The sequence below is a fragment of the Patella vulgata genome, chromosome 9 (assembly GCF_932274485.2).
Source record: "Patella vulgata chromosome 9, xgPatVulg1.2, whole genome shotgun sequence".
NCBI classification, from domain to species: domain Eukaryota; kingdom Metazoa; phylum Mollusca; class Gastropoda; family Patellidae; genus Patella; species Patella vulgata.
In genome coordinates this window covers 19,937,873-19,960,542 of record NC_065887.2, presented here as the reverse complement: position 1 = coordinate 19,960,542, position 22,670 = coordinate 19,937,873, and the positions used below count along the sequence as shown (strand labels likewise).

The window sequence follows — 22,670 nt, the reverse complement described above, 5'->3', positions numbered from 1 at the left end:
AGGCTGGACAGGCGATCCTACTCCTTGTCACGTACAGCCGAGGAATCGAAACCACGCCAGTTGATTCAATGACAGACCTTATGATACAACGCGCACGCACTAACCATTCAGCCATCCCCCACCCCCTCCACATAGTCCCATTTTTCAATACGCTCCAAACCGTGCCATAAATACCTTACTTTTAGTAGGATCATCTCTGAAATGGGAACATGTAACAATCGTGGCGAGGCGGCTAAAAGTGTCACCTAGTTGGGTTTCATTGAGTTTTAATAATGTATAACGAGGTGAAAATAGATCATTATGAAAATGTCCCGTCCAAAATATTTGAAGGTTGTATACTCACCACCGATAAACGGCGTCACCAGTAACACTATATTCAATACCAACAAACTTCTCTTTATGTAACAATACATTGTAGGGCAACAGGGTTAAAGAGGACGGAGGCCTACACCATGCAGTGTGCTATAAGATACACTTTGCTCTGACAGAGGTGTTACAACCTACTTATTTCTAATTCCAAGGGTTCGTTTACGTGCACACCAATGTGTACACGGGACCTCGGTCTTCCGTCCAACCCGAAAGACCTTACACTTTCTTTCCTTTATCAGGCCCTACGTCTTGCGCCACTGACATGGGAAAGCAACCAGAAAATCCCGAGGAACCTTCACCTAGTTAGTGTGCCAGCGCCTTAGGCGATGAGCCAACCAAAATATAAACATATTATATCTTTGTATCCATGGGTTATGCGACTTTAATACCGATTAATCTTTAATCTTTAAAAACAGTTTCCGCAGTCAATGTATAGGGGGTGTTGTACATATTGACAGTTTGATGCGAATTATAGTCTCATTTCTTGCGTCCGGGGATAAACTTCATGTGGACCATCCAGTCGAGTGAGGAAGAACCTAAAAATCCACTAAAAGAATCATTACACCAGTTAATGTTATATGCTTTAAGTGCAATCAAGATGTTGAGCCTGTTCTTTAGAACAACTTACCGACTAAATGTAACCCCTTATTTGACTAACTATTCCTAATGATCTGAAAATCAGTGCATGAACAAAATCGCCCTTTATTTGTTAACAAAACGGATCGTTGTACCCGTTTATTATGAATATGATTTCATATCTTCAAATGATATAAAAATCTGTGCTCTAATTTCCTATTTTTCAAAAATAATATAACAATATCTACTCTTAATTTTAATTTTAATAAAGATCATAAACATGTGAACTGATATACGGTGTTGTATGTATTTTAAATATTATTACATTAAAAAAGAAAGTATATTTTTTCAAATAATATAACAATATCTACTCTCATTATAATTTTAAATGACACCATAAACGTGTAACTGATACGGTGTTGTATGTCCTTTAAATATTACATTAAACAAAGAATATGGCTTAATTTTTTAAAATAATATAACAATATCTATCCTCGTTTTAATTTAAAAGAAACTCATAAACATGTAAACTGATATACGGTGTTGTGTGACTTTTGAATAGTATTTCATTAAAAAAATAATAATATACATAATTATATATACATGTACATGTTCATAAATGTAATTTACTGTAATTGTACTCAATATTAATTCCCTCTCATTTTTAGTGGTCAGTGTGCGCAAAGGTGTGTGTGTTTCCATAGTGAGTGTTCACTCAAAAAAAACAACACCAAGGGGTTTGAGGCTGACAGAGACGTCGATCATTGCGCCTGATTTATTTTCTGTTAATTTATAAATTTATTAGAGATTCCAACTGACATAGCTTTAGATTTTTCATCGTTCAGAGAGGAGGGGGGCGAATCCAGTTTAACGTCCACTCGACACATATGGTTCAACTTTATTTCAATAATTCGCTTGCGCGTAGGGGTCTTTAGCAGTGGGGGGAAAACGGACGAGGTTGGACAGACGATCCTACTCCTTGTCACATACAACAGGGAAATCGAAACCATGCCAGTTGACTCAGTGACAGAGCTTGTGATGCAGCGCGCATGCGCTAACCATTCGGCCACAGTGCCATCCGCCGTGGACCGTCAAGTGTAGGTACATCGGCGTCCCCAGAAGCCCTTGCCCCCCCCCCAACATTTTTGGGCTAGCTACAGGCCTGCTGATATGATCCATTGCACGAATCCTAATTCATAAATCAAAAACATTTCCACATCGTTCTATGAATTGCAAGGTAAGACACGACCAAACCAAAACAACTGGTGAAAAGTTAGAAACACAGTATATGAAAATCAAATAAAAATCAAATAAAAATCAAATAAATAGATCAAATAAAAATATACAAAATCAACCACATTTACTTCTTAATTTTGATATATTTATATATACAGTATATCAAATTAACTATTCCTGTATATGTGGATACATATAGAACAGTTCTGCTACTATATTATAAATTATTTTTATCAGCCATTTCTTTAAGTACATATTTCAGTTTTTTGATTGTTTTATCAACTTTATTTTGATCAATGTTATGATGAAGTACCAATCTTGCTGTTTTATTAGAAAACGGTAGACTAAGTATGCATATATCTTCTTCTAATATTTGCCTCTCGTCGTCTGTTACCTGTAAATATAAACCATGCATAAAACAACTGTCGTTACGTGTAATAGATATAAACACATGTATAAACAATCTAACATAAAGTTGGGTTTTTTAAAAGTGAATTATTAAATTAACACAGGACGTTTTTCATCTGTTAAATGTAATCAATATAAACACGTGTAAATATATATTATCTTCATATTTTACATGCACTAAATATAACAAATGTAAATGTATACTCTCGTCTGTTATATGATTTAAATATAAACAAATGTAAATATATAAACACTTCATCTGTTACATGTAACAAATATAAACAAATGTTACATCTACTACACATAAATGAATGTAAACATATAAAATTTTCGTCTGTTACATATAATAAATATAAACAAATGCAAACGTATTAACTCTGTATGTGTTATCTGTAATCAAAATTATATCCGAATCACACCACCTGCTGTTCGTAATCCAATATAAACACAATTAAACTGAGACTGGTCCAACTACATCTGTTAGATGTAATACATTGTAAACAGCCAAACTAATACGTACATCCAAACACAATATTGTAAATACATAAACTACAAATTGTTCTTTGTCATCTGCTAAATGTAATAAAATAAAATGAAAAATACAGTGTAAACGTCTATAGTTACACTCGTGTTTAGACTAATAAAAGATAATAGATTAAACAAAACTGGAAATTATAGTCTACTTACAACCAGTTGTTAGTCATTTTGTTAAATTTAAGAGATGTATAATCAGGATTTATTAATGCAACTCAACAGTTTAAACAAATAGTAATGACATTATACTCAACTAACGCCAATCTGTTTGCCAATTGTTACATTTAATAGATATTTAATCGCGATTCATTAATGTAACAGTTGTAGCACTATAGATCCTGGTGATCCTGTGCTACAGCTTAACTCCACGACTTCACGTTGTGTTTTGTTTAATAATAAAAAAAACTAGGGGAAAACTGTGGTGTTCTAAATACGACGTGTTTATATAACAGTATTCCATCACTAATACAAAATTCACAAGAGCGATGATATATATGGAGGTTAGAGTCTATAGCCGGAGTTCCACGAGCCTTGAGCTCACCTACATGGTGTCTCTAGCAACCAACTTTAAAGTTTAACATCTATTTCCCAGTTGTGGAAGGATCCATCATCAATATATTAGTGCACATTATTGAATTATTTGCCAAACAATTTGAGAATAACATATTAGGATTATAATAGCAGAGCTGATATATAAAGGTTTAACATACTTTGGATAAACGATCACAGAACATATTGGCATCAAAACTTGTTTTCTTCACATGAATCAACAAAATGTTCGTTTGGACTCCATCTAGATCAATCTGCACCACACCATGACTGTTTTGATATATAGCTGTAAAACAACGTTCTTTATTGTCGCTGATTGTCTTTTGCAATTTTTGGACTATATCTAACTACTCATGACTTTATCCACGGTGAAATTTTCGAAAATTGATCCTTCAGCTTTTAATTAAGAAAGCAATTAATCTCCGGGCTTGGGTTCATTCGAGATTGAAGTTAAATGAAATAGGGCCCTCCAAAGAATTTAGAGAATAATATAGATGATGCGGCCTTGTTTTGACCATAACCGTTGTAAAGACTTTAAACACACATAGTAAAACCTTAAATATAGTTGTTTTATACACGGGAGACTCAGATAAATATCGACTAACCTGTTGCTATTTGTTTGGTTCTCTGGTGATCTAGATATAATTTAGGATATATCGTATCTAATCCAACTATGGCGGGTCCAGCTAAAACACCTATTTGACTCATTCCACCTCCCAAAGCTGTACGAAGCCATCGGGCTCTATCAATCATTGGTGCTATTTCCTAATTATTGGCCATATTTATGCCACAGATCAGGGGTAAGTCGTCTTTACCGTGTCAATGCAACATTTAACAGGTGATATTATCCAGTAATCCCGGCATATTTGCAGAGAAATTCTCTCAGACAAATGTAAACAATCCAACGTGTTCCGTCTCATAAAAGGTATTCACTGGTCTATTTATGGCAATTGACCCTTGACCTATGACGATCTTTGCTTTTATGGTTTCTGATTGGCTTAGAATTTGATTTTTTCACCCGATTATGGCTACACTTGACAAATATAGTTCGAGACGTAATTCGGGTGCAAGACGTATTGTGCAATGCATCGGAACAGAAAAGTATGCGACAGTGACGGCCTACTGGTTAAATCGTGTAACAAAGCGTCAGATTTTCACCCGGAATTTGCTGGGACGAGATGAAACGATTTTCGGGGCTAAATCACAGCCTAAGTGTATACATTTCCTTCCCAAGACCAGATTAACTAACATGCACTTACCTGAAATAAGGTTACCCATCGTTCCAGAAGCAACAAACAACGCAGCATCTTTACCAAATAATTTAGCGCATTTTTCTTGTAATTCTAAAATCATAAAAACGTTTATCCTGTAGATGCATTTACGAATGTGAGCACTTCATGTGTGTATAAGATAATCTAATATATATAATATTGTCCTACAGCAGAAGAAGAAGAAGAAGAAGAAAAAGAACAGAACTCTCTTTAAAACTCAGATCATATACATGACATATGAGTGGGCGGTTATTTAGCCAAGCTAAAAAGAATGTGTTCAGTATTATCTTTAAGAACATACATAATTTGATTGGTTGCTTGTTTGGATTAAAAAGTTCATATTATTTAATAGTATTAGGTCTTATATAGTAATATCTAGACATATATTTTTCGCGTTCTGTAATGAAATATGCATCGCCAACTGTATTTAAATCACAGAAAGGCCAAATTACGTGTTCAAAATCTACATTCAACCATCTCCCGAAATCAATTGGGAGTTTATTATGGTTACATGTTCAATATCTTATAAAAGTATATTTAATATAGTTTGGCGATGAAATAATATACCCTTCTAATTGAAGTTCCGTCTTATAAATTCTATAATTAAGTGATTTATTCGATGTCTGAATATCAGACGACCAGGTTTAATTATACTGATCTTTAAGTCAACGTAACAGTTAATATTTCAGTTTAACTTGATTTTGAGCCTGTTGGGAGTTCCATACATAACTATACCAAAGTATGTGCGTGCTTCAAAACTTCGAAACGTACTAGCGGGAAATCGAAACAACGCTACTTTACTTAATGACAGACCTTATCCTTATGATGCAACACGTGCGTGTTAACCATTTCCCCCCCCCCCCTCACCCCGATATAACGGGAATACGTTCAAAATCGCTTGCTGGGTCTTTAAAGACATTTTCGTTATTTTTATATCTTGCCAAATGGAAGAAAAAGATTTGGTCCCGAATAACATATGTGTTGGTTGGTTGGCTTACATAACGTGTGGATCTAACTACTTCCTTACTAACTTTTGGTTCTCTTCAAAATTTAGCTTTAGTTGTTCTTAGACCTATCGGTATAGTGTTAGTATCAACCACATAGAAAAGAAACGAAAGTATGAACTCTTTTTAATAAATCTGTCGAGGACTCTGAGCATTAAAAATTTATAAACTCACTTATAACGGTCGGATCTTCTTTAAAAACGTCAACTCCTATGGGCGAACTTATCATTGCATCATACATTTCCTGCGTTGGTCTTGTAGCCGTATCACTTCTTAAGTCTACCGTATTTGTAGACAAAGGAGGCATGTTTCTTTCACTCATATTTGTATTCACCGTGTACAATACTCCACCGTAAACAAATTATTTTCAGTTCTAACTAACTACGTGCAATGATATAACTTTAGATAGTATTTACTGCACAGCAAAATCGCTACCTTAATGATAATAGAACAATAATATATATATATATATATATATATATATATATATATATATATATATATATTATAAATTCATGGACATGTTCTATAATGATAACAATTTGAAATAAGTGACTACAGAGCATCTATAAGTGCAGGGGGGGGGGGCTTGGCCCCTATTTCTTGCTGGGATGTGGTGTGGGCGGAGCATTATATTCTAAAAAATGATAAAATGGTATAGAAGTGACGGCGGATAATATCTAGAAGTGATTTGGCACTTGGCCCTTATTTCTTGCTGGGATGTGGTATGGACGGAGGATTCATATCTCGTTTGTAGGAAAGCGCCCTTTTAAAGCACGCGAATGTCACTTTAAAGCAAAGAAAACACCTCCATTGAGACGATATTCTTTCAAGAAAAAACACACATTTGAATGATTTATTAAATTGTATTTTGACTCTTGAATATCCACACGTTTTACAACCTGTTCAAGGAGAATAACTGATTATGCCATGAACATGAACACATGGTTCAATTTTATTTCAATAATTCGCTTGCGCGTAGGGGTCTTTAGCAGTGGGAGGAAACCGGAGGAAACCCATGAGGTTGGACAGGCGACCTACTCCTTGCAACGTAGGCTACAATTGGGGATTCGAAACCACGCCGGTTGACTCAATGGCAGACCTTATGATACAGCGCGCACGTGCTAACCATTCGGCCACCCAACCCCCAGTCTTGGAAGGAGTAGGAGCACTGTGATAACAGCTTTAACCTATCCTGTCTCAATCTGATGTTAATATGCTGCACCAAATTAAAAGAAATCTAGTTTAATTGCCTGCTTATCTGTTGATAAAGCAGGTACTCTGACAGATATTTATGTTTGTACATACGCATTTTGATTACAATACCAGTTGCAGCAGTTTCTTAGTCATGTGCATTTATGACATGCATATTCAAATAGCATAATGGAATCTTTTTGCTCAAATAATTCCATCGTAATAGCTCTACCTTTAACGAACAAATGGCAGTTATTCTTGATCAACCCCAACGAAATAATCTTACACCCTCTCAACTAAATACCACTGTTACCTGTGTATGTTTTATTAACCGTCTGAAGTCTGGTTGGCCTAATATCACTTTTACCATCACATGTTTAATTACCTTACTTTAGTCTGGTGGTAAATCGGTTATGTGGTGCATTTACTGTATTCTATCCTTGATTCATCTGACAATTCACATATATAATTAATTCTACCTCTCTGGCACTTCACTGATCATGCTATATCCTTTAGTGGATGCAAAATCTTTTGCAATTTCCAACCAATGATATAAAGAGAAGAAGAGAGATAGGGTTTAACGTCAACTCGACACAAATAGGTCATTTCTGGACTAACACAAGGTTCAATTTTATTTCAATAATTCGCCCGCTCGTACGGGTCTTTAGCAGTGGGGGTGATGGGGTGGGGGGGCTGGCAATAGATATAATATTTCAGGCAATTATTGTGTGTCGTTTGGCATTTAGAATTTATCTAAATGTCGAACTATACACAGTAAATGCCTATTCTCTTCTGACCAACTTTAATATATTTGTAATAATTTTATTAGTCATTCAGGTCTACATTGATGTGATATCGCAGACGATAAGCACACTAGCTTTCCAGATTTTAAGCAAGATCCAGTCCCCGGACCATTGCTTATTCGTCGGTATTCGCCTACGATCTATTTGAGTTTAGGCGTTTGTAACAAACCCCGATAATGTAGTACTAGAACTGGAATAACGAATTGCGAGCAATGATTTCTCATGTCCAATCACTGATATGATACATTATATGAATTCATAAATCGAAGACAATACTAACATCATTCCATGATTTGCAGTTTATGAACTATAAAAACGACTGGTGAAAAGTTACAAAGCCTGTGTATATTTTACGGTCGATTAATACATTTTTTAAAAAATAGTGAAATAAGTCCAGTTAACAACACTATCCACCTTCACGTCTTCATTTTGATATATGTCAAATCATTGTTATATTATTAGGTATTTTATTAATAGAACAGCTCTGCTATTATATCATAAATCTCTGCTACTATATTATAAATTATTTTTATCAGCCATTTCTTTTAGTACATATTTCAGTTTTTTGATTGTTTTATCAACTTTATTTTGATCAATGTTATGATGAAGTACCAATCTTGCTGTTTTATTAGAAAACGGTAGACCAAGTATGCATATATCTTCTTCTAATATTTGTCTTTCTTCGTCTGTTACCTGGAAATATAAAAACATGTTAAAACAAACTTTCTGTCTTCATATGTAATTATATATTTTTGAACAATTAAGTTAACACACAACTTTCTTCATACGTGTAATAAATATAAACAAAGGTAAACATATAAACTCCTCATCTGTTTCTTATAATAATAAACACATTTATAATATACGATCGTCGCGCGACCTGTTGCTTGTAATCAAATATAAACACGATATGGTCCATCTTCAAGTATTGCGGGTAATAAATTGTAAACAACCAAACTTACACCGACAAGACTTACAATATTTCCGAATTGCACTATGTCTCGACTATGATCGTACATCCAAACAAAATAGTGTAAATATACTCAGCCAAATTAAAAACTTGACAATGATGAATTTCCACAATTTTTTTTTTCTGGTAAATCAAATAAATTTTAAAGTGTTTCTAACGATAGTAAGTAGTAAGAAGCCTTTAATTTCATAAAATTGTAAAGTCACGTGGATCACGTGATTTTTGAGCATATAAAGATGAAAAACCTGAAAAACACGTGCAAACACAAACTCGTGAGGTCAATCGATGCAAGTTTGCTTAAACTGAACACGCACACGTAACTTGAACTGGAAAAACAAATTAAAAAATTTTTTTTCATCTTTGTTAGAAAATGCCGCGCCTTCCAAATGTAGAACGTCTACGTCCTATAGGTAGGCTCTATGCTGGTCAGTCTGTGGTCACTGTTGCAAGAGCCTTTAATTGTTCACGCCAGACAATAATTAATCTTAGAATGAGAGTGCTTCAAACTGGAACTATTGCCGACCGCCCAAGGGCGGGAGGGCCACGTGTGACGTCACTCCAGGAAGATCAAGCAATACGATTACGTCATCTTAGAAACAGATTTGTCACTGCAACCTCCACAAGTAGAGAGATGTTTGGTGGAAGGGTAACTGCACAAACTTTTCGAAATCGCTTGCAGGCTGCCGGTCTTCGAGCTCGGAGGCCCTATAATGGACCAATATTGACACCTCTTCATCGCCGTAACCGACTTGTGTGGGCCACAAGACACATAAGATTTACTCAAAGACAGTGGAATTCGGTTGTCTTTAGTGACGAATCTCGATTCACTTTGAGATTTGCCGATGGCGGGGTCCGTGTGTACCGCAGACGAGGTGAACGTTACGCTCAAGTATGCGTCAGAGAAGTTGACCGATTTGGTGGCGGCAGCGTCATGGTTTGGGGTTCTTTTTGTGCACATGGACGTTCTCCTCTTGTTGTCCAAGGGAACTTAAATGCTGTCCAGTACAGGGATGAGATTTTGCAACCCGTTCTTTTTCAGTTTATGCAGAGACATGGGCCTGGACTAACGTTTCAACAAGACAATGCTCGACCCCATACAGCAATTGCTACCCAGAATTTTTTAAGAAATGCCGGGGTCCAAGTCCTGGATTGGCCGTCGCGTCCAAGTCCTGGATTGGCCATCTCTTAGCCCCGACCTTAATCCTATTGAACACATCTGGGACAAACTGGGTCGACGTGTTTGTCAGCAAGTGAATCCACCACTGACGTTGCAGGACCTTCAACATGCTCTTGCTGAGCAGTGGCGACGTCTTCCTCGGGTAGTGTTTACTAATGTTCTGAAATCCATGAGAAGACGTTGTGTGGCAGTACGAGACGCTAGAGGAGGCCACAACCGTTACTAAACACTTTATTCCGATTGTTCTCCAAGTCTGTGAATTTCATTTTGGGGGGTACTGTGACATCACGAACGTTATCAATGTCAAGGACTTTCGGCGAGACGTATTCTTGCTTTCTGTTGATGCCAAGGTCGTCTGTGCACAACATAACACTAAAATAGTTGCCTTAAACCAAATATTAAAAATCTAATCCCAAAAATCCCGAGTGTCAAGTTTTTAATTTGGCTGAGTATACATAACCACCACTCGTCTATTTTCAAGCTACATGTTATAAAATGAAAAATACTGTGTGAGCATTTATACTTATACGCGCTTTTTTTTAAGACTATTTAAAGATTATAAATTAATCAAATCTGGACATTATAGTTAAATAACACCCACTATTCCATAATTGTTATATTTATTGCGTATGTTCATATTATTCATTAAAGATGCATTATGGGAGATTAGATAAAGAGCTGGCAGTTCTCACTATAATAGAAAAATACTGGATTCCCCGAAAAATGTAAGGGTTAACCTAATCGACAGAACGACGATTAGGAATTTCTGCACGCGTGATGTCAAAGGTCACACGCGAACATTGAACGCTTGATGTACAAGTTGATAAACTTTATGAAGAGTTAGACGTATAACACTTTTTGAGATAAAAATCACGGAAAAGACGCGGGCAGTGGATAATCCGAGAATTTAATTAGGATTCGATATTTGTAATAAATAGTCAGCGATTACAGACAACTTCGTCTTATATGTATGCAATGAATTCTCCTCTGACTTCCAAGAGAGGTAAGTCACGTGACGTAAACATGACCTGGGTTGATCGAATTTTAATAGCAGGGCATTCCTTCGCAATTACAATGTTTGAGAAGGATTTGAAGCAAAATTATGACAAATAAATTAGTTTGAATATGTTTTAGTCCATATTCACCCAGTTTGTACGCGGGAAAGTATCTTTAAAGTAACAGTTAACATAAATAATAATGACATGTGGTCAACGAACGATTTCGACGACAGGCCACTTCACATACATGTTTATTAATTAAGTGGTAAGCGTCGCTTTTAGAGGATATTTCCAAATTATGTTTCCAAATCTCAGTTTCTGTTTGTCAACTATTGGAAATTAAATTTTAGGATTATAATAACAGAGATGATTTACAAAGGTTTAACATACTTTGGCTAAACGATTACAAAACATAGCAGCATCAAAATTTGATTTGGTCATATGAACCATCAAAATGTTTGTATGGATCCCATCTAAATCTACCTCCACTACCTCACAACTGTTTTCATGTATAGCTGTAAAAAAATTAAATAAGTTATTATTATCACGTTCTTTAGAGGGTGCAGCCGTGGTGACTCGGTGAGTAAGGCGTTGGCTCACTAACAAGACGGTCCGGGGTTCGATCCCGGTATAAGACGAGAAAGATCCCCGATATTTTCCAGCGTCGGTTTTCCTTTGCCAGTTTTTTTCTAACTATGAACTGTAGGTGATTAAACCGGATTAAAAGAAAAGCCCACCAAAAGATCTGTTTATATCGTTAACATCATATATTTGAAAATACTGAAAAGAACGGAACGGGAGTTTGGACTGATATTCCTTTTAGAAAAGTGTACCAATTTTCTCCTATATGGACAGACGGACGGACGGGGGCGACGGCAATATACGACCACATTTCCATGTGGGCGTATAAAAATGAAAATAGTGTTTTTATACATATACTAGTTTTATAGTCTAGTTAAAACTCCTTCAAATGATGATCGGCGACTTTAGTAAAAACGAAAATAGTGTTTTTATACATATACTAGTTTTATAGTCTAGTTAAAACTCCTTCATATGACGATCGGCGACATTAGTAAAAAGTTAAAGATAGTTTTTTTGTAAACATATGATGCAGATATAATTTATCGACTAACCTGTTGCTATTTGTTTGGTTCTTTGGTGATCTAGATATAATTTAGGATATATCGTGTCTAATCCAACTATGGCGGGTCCAGCTAAAACACCTATTTGTCTCATTCCACCTCCTAAAGCTTTACGAAGCCATCGGGCTCTATATAAAGAAATTGATTACAATTTATACAACTATATAAAAACAAAACATAGAAAAACCGAGTTTAATAGATATATCCTGTTCGGTGATCAAGTACAAATAATTCATTATTCTTTAAACCTAGGGGGTTGGATGGCCGTATGGTTAGCGCGTGTGCGTAGTATTATAGGGTCTGTCATTGAGTCAACTGGCGTGGTTTCGATTCCCCGGTTGTACGTGAGAAGGAGTAGAGACGCTAGAGAATTATTGAAATTTAATTGAAACATATGTTAGTCGCGAAATGACCTAGTTCGTGTCGCGTGGACGTTAAACCACACATATTCTACTTTTCGTCCGACAAGTACTTTATGTAAGGAGCCACGAGACATGAGGTGTCGGTGTCGGCGGATAAATATAAAGAATATTGTAACCACGCATGACAATATACTGAGACGAAATAAAAATGCAAAGTTTCAAATACATAGGTAATTGTAACAACATCAGATCACGACGATAATAAGTGACAATTATGTTTTCACAATCGAGTAAACGGAGGAATTCTTTCAATGACAAAAAATGAATTCGACACCATAGGAATGTCTATAAACTCACAATTTTATGGTGCAGGGATTGGGTACAAAATGTGGCTTTTAACATCTAGGATTATTAATGTGGAAGACGCAATAAATTGCCAAGGTTGACACCCCTGAATTCAAGAACGCGCCACTATGTTAATTCAAGGTGACATAAGTACTAGAGCCGCCTCTGAAGGCATGAATGCCACCCACTGCCTTTCTAAGGCTGGCCCGTCGTTTCCACATCATCCGGCAACATATGCATGATCACGCGCTATCAATTTCTAGTACCACATAGGTTTATCAATGCAAAGACAGTTCGTCACCGAGTATGCTCAGTCTGATCAAACGTCATCAAGATCTGCAGGCGTGACAGTATGGCAATGCTCGAGCGCCTATATACTACTTGTATCTCCATGGACATTTTGAACCAAAACAACAACATTATGGCGTTCGAATGGTCAACCTTCTGCCCTGCTTGCCCACCAGTACAGAATCTGTGGGACAATACTGGACAGCGTCTTTCCCTGGTTTCCCAACCATAAAATCTCCGTAAAATGGAAACACCATAGCAACAAGAGTAGAGAAGGGTCCACGGGCTGCCATCAGGAGTCTTATCTCCTGATGGCGACTTTTGATTTGTATTCACTGTGCCTAGGTTTCACTGTAAAGTAAAGTTCTTATGGCTACAGTTGGTATTTGTTGATTTTCTTGTGTCGCTAAATGTCCAGCCTACACTTATCTCACCAGCACTTCAAGTTAAATCAGTGGTGCCTTTTCATTGCGTCTCAGTATAACATTTTAAAATAAATTTACCTTGAAATAAAATCATGGGTGCCAGCTATTATAGAACCAACTGGACAAGATAGACCCTACAAAGCAAGAATACAAGATGTGTGAGAGCCGCGGTGACTCAGTATGTAATACACTGGCTCAAAGGGGGGCCTCGGATTCGCTTTCGGTGTTGGTCGATAAAGTTCCTCGGGTGTTTCCGGCATTGTTTCGCCTTGTCAGAGCAAAGGGCCTGACAAGAATAATGTCTACTCGTTGGATGTGTACATTGTGGTAGTTGGAATTAGACTGCGTAAAAGCAGTGCTGGCGTGTCTCGGTACGTCAGGTCATGCCTTGTCACGTCAATAATCAAGTTACATCATGAACTATTATAGTAGTAACATCCAATGACCTATTAATATGGAAAAACCTGTTTAATAAAACTGGAAGTTATACTTCAAGACCGAACTTTTTGATATTAGTTGTTAGTAGATGTCAGGGTCATCATATATACAAAGTTCAAGGGTCATTGAACGACCAGGTCACTACCGTAGGCCAAAAGTCGCAAAAATTTCACAGTGAAACCGGAAGTAAACGAAATCCAAATTCAAAAATCGAAATGGAGGCTGAATATCGATTTGAAGATTTTTTGTAAAATCCAATATGGCGGCCAAACGGTTGAAAATATTATCAAACAAGGTCTCTGAAAATGAAAGATAATATCTGGGGCTAACAGCATCATGTGACATTTTTAGTCTATTTTTAAAATGGGGAGAACTATTCATGTTCTGGAAAAATCGGGAGGACTCGGTAATTTCCGGAAGCTGTCACCAAAATATTTAATAAGCAAATTCGAGCCAGCATTGTGTTTCTTATTCCTACCAAGTTTCAACTTGATACCACAAAGACTAACGGAGATATGCCATCTTGAATGTCGAAAAAATGGTGAAGAAAACTGAGATTATTTTTTGATAATATTAATTCATATTTTATCAACTATACGAATAAACACAACGACGGTTAGAATACCTTCAAATCGACAATTATGTGTAGGATAAAGAACGCGACTGGAGTTATGCTGGGGAAAGAAAGGCTGAAGAAAATAACCCGAGAGAAAGAAAAACCGAGGGTTTTTTTTTCTGAAGGCTTTCTTCCAAGCATTACCGACGTCGAGGACTTTATCTTGCTTATAACCCGCCTATATTTACATGTACGTAAAATGAGAATATCTCAGAATTCCAGTAAGAAAAACCTTATATCATATTTTCTTATGGAATAACCCGTTACAGCTTTAAATACAAACTTTCAGAAGTATAACTCCAAATTCCCCTGTATATATTCAAAACCGTCCCCGACTTTCAGACAGCAAGTTATTCCTGACACAGAATATACCCCAAAGATCAAAGAGATTTACTGTTATAGAATCATAATTTAATGTAACAACACCTTGTATAGGTTCATCAGAATTGGCATGTATTCTATTATTTCAAATTGCAACATCGTGGTGAGTGAAGAACTCTGAGATTTTAAATTATATTTATTCTTACCTTAGAAAAGCAGAGACTGACCGAATCGACATACTGTAAAATATCTGCCGGGTCACGATCCATGTAGATGGCAGCGTTCAATAATCTCGCTCCATCCATATGACATTTAAGATCGTGTTTTTTGGCAAATTCTTGTACCTGTTCCAATAACAGTGATATGACTTACACTAAGAATCAAATATATTTAATATCCAATTACACACCCAGATTCACATAAAACAAACAGTATAAATACCACCAACAAATGTACGAGGGGTGGCTAAAAAGTTGTAAACCAGAAAAGGATAGATCAATTGGGTTGAAACAAACTTATGCCACCAACAAGTACAATTATTGAATGGTTCATAGACATAAGTACTGCAACTGTAGTGTTATTATTGTCTTCGTACCAGACCATCTTGTGAACATTGAACTCGCCAGAAATAAACACAACTGGCTATAGGGCAGTTATCCAGTACCTGCAACTGAAAGGACTAACATCAACACAGATATATGCCGACATGATCTCCACTTTAGGGGATGATGCCCCTTACTTTTCCACAGTAAAGAAAGTGTGTACACCTCGAAGGGAACTATGTAAAATAAATGGAAATCATCGACTTCTTACGGGTCTTTCAGAAAGACTAAGAACTTTTCAACCAACTCTCATACATATGGGTATTCTTGTGGATTCGGGGTAGAAAAGACATAAATTACTATGATTTATATTACAGATTGGGATAAGGATTCTCTAAGTTAGCCACACAAAGCAATGTCTAGATAGCAGTTCATACGAAAGGAAAACGTAGATTTTGATCAAATTTGATATTTCGGCAAACGGGAAGGGGGTTAACTCAGGAACTGAAAGCCACAGAAAGCTAAAGGTACATTTATCTGCATTCAGCTATATTTTGATCAAATTTGATATTTCGGCAAACGGGAAGGGGGTTAACTCAGGAACTGAAAGCCACAGAAAGCTAAAGGTACATTTATCTGCATTCAGCTATATTTTGCTCATTAAACAGGCTAAATAGAAGAAAAATAATCTTAGGAAAATGACAAGGACATAAACAACATGCAAACATGTTAATGGGGTCTATTTCGTGCATTTATACATTCATTCGTTCACGTGATGTGTTGTTTTAATAACTTTTTCAATAGCAATGTTATTAAATAGTTTCAAGTATAATTCTAGGATCTTTACACTAACGAAGATGCTCATATCATCAAATATGCTTGAAATGTTTTTTGTGATGATACAGTGTCATTTTGTTCTTTTTGGAGGGATATCTGTATTAACGACCTACAGAGTCAATTAAACAAATAGTTCGGGATTGGAACTGTTCAGCCAGGTGGTTCCCCTTTATCAGTGATGCAGGACGAAGGGTCTGACAAGGACAGCTGTCTAGTCATTCGGATGAGACGAAAAACCGAGGTCCCGTGTACACATTGGCGTGCACGTAAAAGATCCCTTGACAGTTGAACTTCGATATAAGAGTAGGACGTAGTGCCGCTGTCCGGGCAAAATTTCCCTCATATCACACTGTATGTCGTATGCCCGTCTTCATTAGCCCAGTTCGGAGCAAAACAATAGGACATTAAATCCCATTTCATTTCATTTTCTATTCAGCCAGATTTGTACCTAATTCGGTAACCGGCTTATATAAGTTCGACTCCCGTCAAATCTATTTGATTGCTCTGTGGCACCTAATCTCGTACGCTCGACCAAAAACTCCCCCATATCTGATATAGTTATACCTACCTGTTCTAAAAAACTTATTGGAAGAACTTTACCACCACATTTATTGTGTGTATTTTCGAGACAAATTAGTGCTGTGCTAGGTTGGTGAATATCATCTTTATTTCTAATTATGCCGGATGCTTCATCTAAATCAAAAGTTCCGTCAGCTTTGTTATGGACGGAACGTAACTGTACTCCACCAAACTGTAAGAACACAGACGATATGACAATTAATTAATAACATCTATATATGGAGAGATAAAAGTGCCAATCTAGAAGCGTTTGTTAGGTGGTCGATTTAGATTAAAAAGCATGTCACTGACTCAAGATTCGCGTTGCCTATTTTATGTGAACACTACAGGGGGATGGACATTACGAATCATTGATACAAAACTAGTCCCAGGATGATCTATTACTCTCTCAATACGAATGGTTTATCACGTGCGTGTCAGATCGTAAGGTCTGTCATTGAATCAAGTGGTTTGGTTTTGATTCTCTGCATTGATGTTTTCGAGGTACTCCGGTTTTCTCACTGCCCCTGCGCGCAAGCGAATTATTAAAATAAATATGAAACATATGTCCGAAATGACCTAGTTTGTGTCGACAGACATTCTATAGATGCTAAATAAGGTTTTCGTGAAAAAATGGTAATAAACATAGAAATTCGTCGGAAATAGATTAGCTGTATATTTTAAATATTTTACAAAGAAATCTCTTCGGGCATGGATTCACATTAAACTATGGTGTATAGAAAATATACATACATGCGCAAGGCCGCCTACTTCGTACAATAAAATGTGAGACTGGCTGCCTACAATAGCTTCTAATAATCTAGACTGGCAATGTGCCATAACTGAAAAAAATGCAAAATTAATTATGCATTAAATCATTTACTGAATATATATTTGTTATATAACAGGAAATATGGAATGAGGAAATCAATAAACATTAAACAGGAAACGTCAATAAATATCATATTATTTATATTATTCACAAAGAATAATAATTTTAAACTCCATGACAGGGCTTATAGTTACCTGTATACATTGGCGTGCACATAAAAGATCCCTTGGCAGTTGGAATTCGATATAAGAGTAGGCCATAGTGCCACTGCCGGGCAAAATTTCCCTCATAGTACACTGTATGGCGTATGCTCATTCAATAAGGAATTGAAAGTATAATTACTGAAAACATATTTTGGTAACTAAGTGTGTGTACCAGATTAACTAACATGCACTTACCTGAAATAAGGTTACCCATCGTTCCAGAAGGAACAAACAGCGCAGCATCTTTACCAAATAATTTAGCGCATTTTTCTTGCAACTCTAAAATCATAAAGTTGTTGACATATCTGAACAACATACAAATACAATAAAACTAGGGCATAATATCGATCGCAAAAAGGATTGTTGAGATGTGCGGTCTATCTTTGTGTATAACGATATTCTTTATTACATATATGGATATGCCTGTAGACAATTCTATATACAACATCTTTGGTTTCATTACTAGAATATTCAAGCGAGATGGACACTCTGGAAAGACCTGATATATATTACGTAACCTTTATCTCTTTCTAAATGAAAGAAGCACCGTTAGTCTCGAATAAAATTAGATCTTCATTATATTTCGGCTGGCCTACACTACGTGAAGATCTAACTTCGTTAATTTTCTAATCTCATGTTATTCTCTGTCACAACGTTAAAAATAAATTTAGAAAATAGGTAATAAAAAAACAAAACATACTCACTTGTAACTGTTGGATCTTCTTTAAAAACGTCATCTCCTACAGGCGAACTAATCATGGCATCATACATTTCCTGTGTTGGTGTCGTAACCGTATCACTTCTTAAGTCTACCGTTGAGGTATTTGTAGACAAAGGATGCAGCTGTCTTTCAATCATATTTCTATTCATCGTGAACAATATTCTACCCTAAATAAATAATGGAGATGTTTAGTTTGTTCTAACTAACCTCAGGTACTAATATCAATTTAAATCGTGTAGTCCACGCATCAATATCTCGTCTTAAATAATAATACAATTATACTATCTATATCATAGCCTAATGTATCATGTTCTAAATACTTATAAAACCAATGTCAAAGATGACAGACCATATACAGAAATGGTTGAGACGAAGGGGCCCTATTTGTGCGAAAGTGTCTTGGTAGAGCACCCGGAATTGTTTTCGGATGTGTGTGTGTGTGGGTGTGGGTGTGTCTGGGTGTGTGTGGGTGTGTGTGTGGGGGGGGGGAGGCACGGGATTTGCGAGACTGTAAAAGCTGTTCAAAGACATATCGTTAAGAAGATGAAGACGTGTAAATGATTGGGTACTTGATTCTGAATTACTATAAATACGGAGAACCATGTACCAGAAACGTGTTCTTTGATTATTTGTCATTTACAATTTGTGCCGTACGGAGAGGTTCTCAACAGTGATGCCAGGTAAAAAATTTGCTAACCAGTAAAGAAAGTCTTGAGAACTTATGGTGAAGTCACAAAGTTATTGTGCAAAATCACCGAGGGTCAATTCCCAAATAACCCGAATGTTTGTTTCAATGGATTCATGTCACTCCATAAAAAAGAAGATCCGTTTTGACCCTGATTCACGCCACGTGATTATCATTAACGGGCGTAGTAGATGGGTTTTCTAAATAATGACAATTTAGGCCAGGTACGTTATCTCCTTTATCACAGACACGTGATATAAACACATAAAGGAATAGATTCGTTTACAGCCGTTGAAAGCTTGTTAGCTGAAAAACTTATGGAAAACCAAATATAAGAGACCTTACTGGCATTATGGGAGAACAAAAAGTAAATTAGAAAGGTTTGGACTAAGATGTGAAGTAGGTCAGAAAGTTCAAGCAACCTTGACATTGAACGAACCTTGAACTTTGCAACCAATCGAAATTAGTGCCGAAAAATGTAGGGTATTACGTGAAGGTCTTGATAAGATGTAAGGAGGTAAAGCGAGATTAAGCCTTCTATTGAAAAAGGCTTTTAGTCGGCTTGACGTTGCCCATCGGTTTCAGACGAGATATACGCCCTTGGATTAGACCAATCAGTTGATAATCTCGCTTAGGAACATGAATGTAATAGCCTGTAAACACAATACTTAGTCACCTTTGAAAGAAATTTTCCACGTGACAGTGCTCATTATGGGAATACAACTCCCTTTGAGAAGTCAGCGCTAAGACTAAAAAGACTAAAATTTTCCGTTCAATTTAATCCTTATGACGGCATCTGATACATACAATACTGAAAGACGCTGACCGGGTGTTTTTCTACACCTGGTCAATGGATGGAATCTGTGGGCTCCAGCGCCGTTTTCTCTCATTTCTGATCCTACATGGGTATACATTAAGATCTGACAAAAATGTAAATACAAAGACTCATTGAAGGGAAATACTTACTAGTCCGTTAAGCCATATTTAAAACTGCTTTAAATGGATATAAGATCAATGAACTAAATTAAATAAATCAATTACAACGCTGATCTTCGATTATTTGATACTCACTAATGACCTCTCCAACTCAAGTCTCGCTATCCAGCAATGGACTGTGCCCTCGGCTAATACAGTTTATCTGTTTCGATCTGGGGTCAAAGATCACGCGGAAATTAAATGAAACCGCACTCTATACAGAAGGCGACATATTTTATTTCTTGCATGCGTAAATCTACTTGAATACCAGTTTATAAAAAATAATGAATCTGTAGAAAATGGCTTTGATAAACAAGTGCATACTACGGTCTTCGTCATCCTTATGGCCTGCAACGATTATCCAGACCTAAATCTTCATGTACAAAATATTAAGTCCAACTTCAGATTTCGTCAGAGTCGCGAGATATAATAAGGTTAGGGTATGTGATTGTTGACAAAATTGTGGGCTAGGGCTAGGGTTTGACCAAATATGCAGTCGGCCTTAATATTTAGATCTACCCCCATCCCCCGCCACCTAATTACTGCGTTAACAAGTGAACCGAGTCAACCGGGTGTGGGTATACATTCGAAAACGCCGGATTTACCGGGATCTATCGTGGAATTTAAGTTGATTTACCTCCTGAATCGAAAAAACAAATTTATTCACGGATCTTTCTGCTATCCCCATCTTATTTTCATCTTTTTAGTTTAGATTTTTTTTTTAAGTTGTTTGTCGTATCTATTAGTTTAGGCAGTTGCTGAGAAAGCATTCTTACTAAATTACTGAAAAGGGAATGGGGAACAAGCAAAGAGTATGTAAATATTCTCCCCCTTCCTACTGAATAAAGCATGTTTAAATCAGAGAGTGACAACTGACATCATAATATGAACATTAGAAATGCTTGACTTTACATCATGTTCCCAGTGATACCTATATGAAAATATTAAAGATATTTATATTTTCTAGAAGGTGACCTTTACGGTATTCCATAACAACTATCGAGCCCGCATTTCGTCTTCTTTGCCACCCCAACTATACCGATGAGTGATAACAGTATTCGGCTTAACCAACGGCTTAGCCAATCAGTGTACAAACTGTATACTAATGATAACATTTACCCTGAATACAAGGGAACGGCTTGCTGTTAGACAATTCTTCATCGTTTTGAATGATGAGAGGATAGTGGCGTAGAAAAAGTAGCCCCGTCACATTCGATAACAAGAAAATAACGTGGTATGGAAGAACTGTGAGGACTGTATTAAATGATTATGGCCCATATGAGTTGCGTTATTATTCAAATTATGTGTATTGCACGGTGACACATAGTTTGGTTGGCACTTTGTTTCCTGGCAATATTTATTCGACTAACATTATTTATAGTGATAATTAGATTGCTTAAAGATACATTCCCACGTCAGTATTTATAGGTTAATTATTCCCAATAAAAGTGTGATATATTTGGTGTATATATGGAAAGTAGAGACCCACAATCTTTCTAGAAAGATACTGGACTCCGATGGGGGCGGGGGGGAGTGAATGGCCGAATGGTTAGCACGTGCGCGCTGTACCATACGGTCTGGCATTGAGTCAACTGGCAGGGTTTCGATTCCCCGGTTGTACGTGACAAGGAGTAGGGTCGCCTGTCCAACCTCGTGGGTTTTCTCCGAGTCATCCAGTTTCCAGTTTCCTCCCACTGCTAACGACCCCCACGCGTAAGCGAATTATTGAAATAAAATTGAACCATGTGTTAGTTACCCCTCTCTCTCTCTCTCTCTCTCTCTCTCCGATGGGGTGTGCAGAAGACAAAAATATGAGGTATCTCCAAAGTATATTAGCAAATCGCACAGTTTGTATGTTGGAAGGCATCTTTAACAGGGTAGGTAATCTCCGGGGAAAAATATTCAATGAGAAAAACAAAGATTCAGTGGACAAAACAAAGGTTTAAATGTACAAAACAAGGATTCAATGACAGAATTCCTATCAAATTTATCACAATGAATAAAATAAAACCTAAAACATACGGTTGAACCAATAAAATTTTAAATCGTATAACAGACAGGGGCGCGGTCATGCGGTCGACCATAAAATAAAGATCTTGAGTGTTAAAACGTTTATAATCGTGATTTTTGGATTCAACATTCAGCTGTTTCTAGCTAGTTATCTGTATTTGTATTAAGTTATGTGGATTTCTGGCAAGAAACAATATATATTTGAATACACAAATACTGTATGACGACCGATATATGCAGCCGTTACTGTACAAAGGGTCACTGATTTCCCTGTAAGATAA

General features: G+C 36.6%; 1 protein-coding gene and 1 long non-coding RNA gene across 2 annotated transcripts; both read right to left on the bottom strand.

The window, feature by feature from the left end:
• Positions 1–2,098: 2,098 nt before the first annotated feature.
• LOC126832294 (uncharacterized) lies at positions 2,099–6,350 on the bottom strand. Its single transcript, XR_007684651.2, has 4 exons — positions 6,122–6,350; positions 4,932–5,015; positions 3,834–3,958; positions 2,099–2,575 (listed from the first exon to the last, which is right to left on the bottom strand). It is a non-coding gene; the product is annotated as an uncharacterized LOC126832294 (long non-coding RNA).
• A 1,919-nt stretch (positions 6,351–8,269) lies between these two features.
• On the bottom strand, positions 8,270–21,617 carry LOC126832293 (uncharacterized). The gene is made up of 10 exons (XM_056103504.1): positions 21,499–21,617; positions 18,703–18,886; positions 18,194–18,277; positions 17,717–17,805; positions 16,974–17,156; positions 15,233–15,370; positions 13,730–13,785; positions 12,223–12,359; positions 11,480–11,604; positions 8,270–8,637 (listed from the first exon to the last, which is right to left on the bottom strand). Exons 1-10 carry the CDS (start codon positions 21,538–21,540, stop codon positions 8,461–8,463), a joined length of 1,215 nt encoding a protein of 404 aa, XP_055959479.1. The 5' UTR covers positions 21,541–21,617; the 3' UTR covers positions 8,270–8,460.
• Between the last annotated feature and the right edge of the window lie 1,053 nt (positions 21,618–22,670).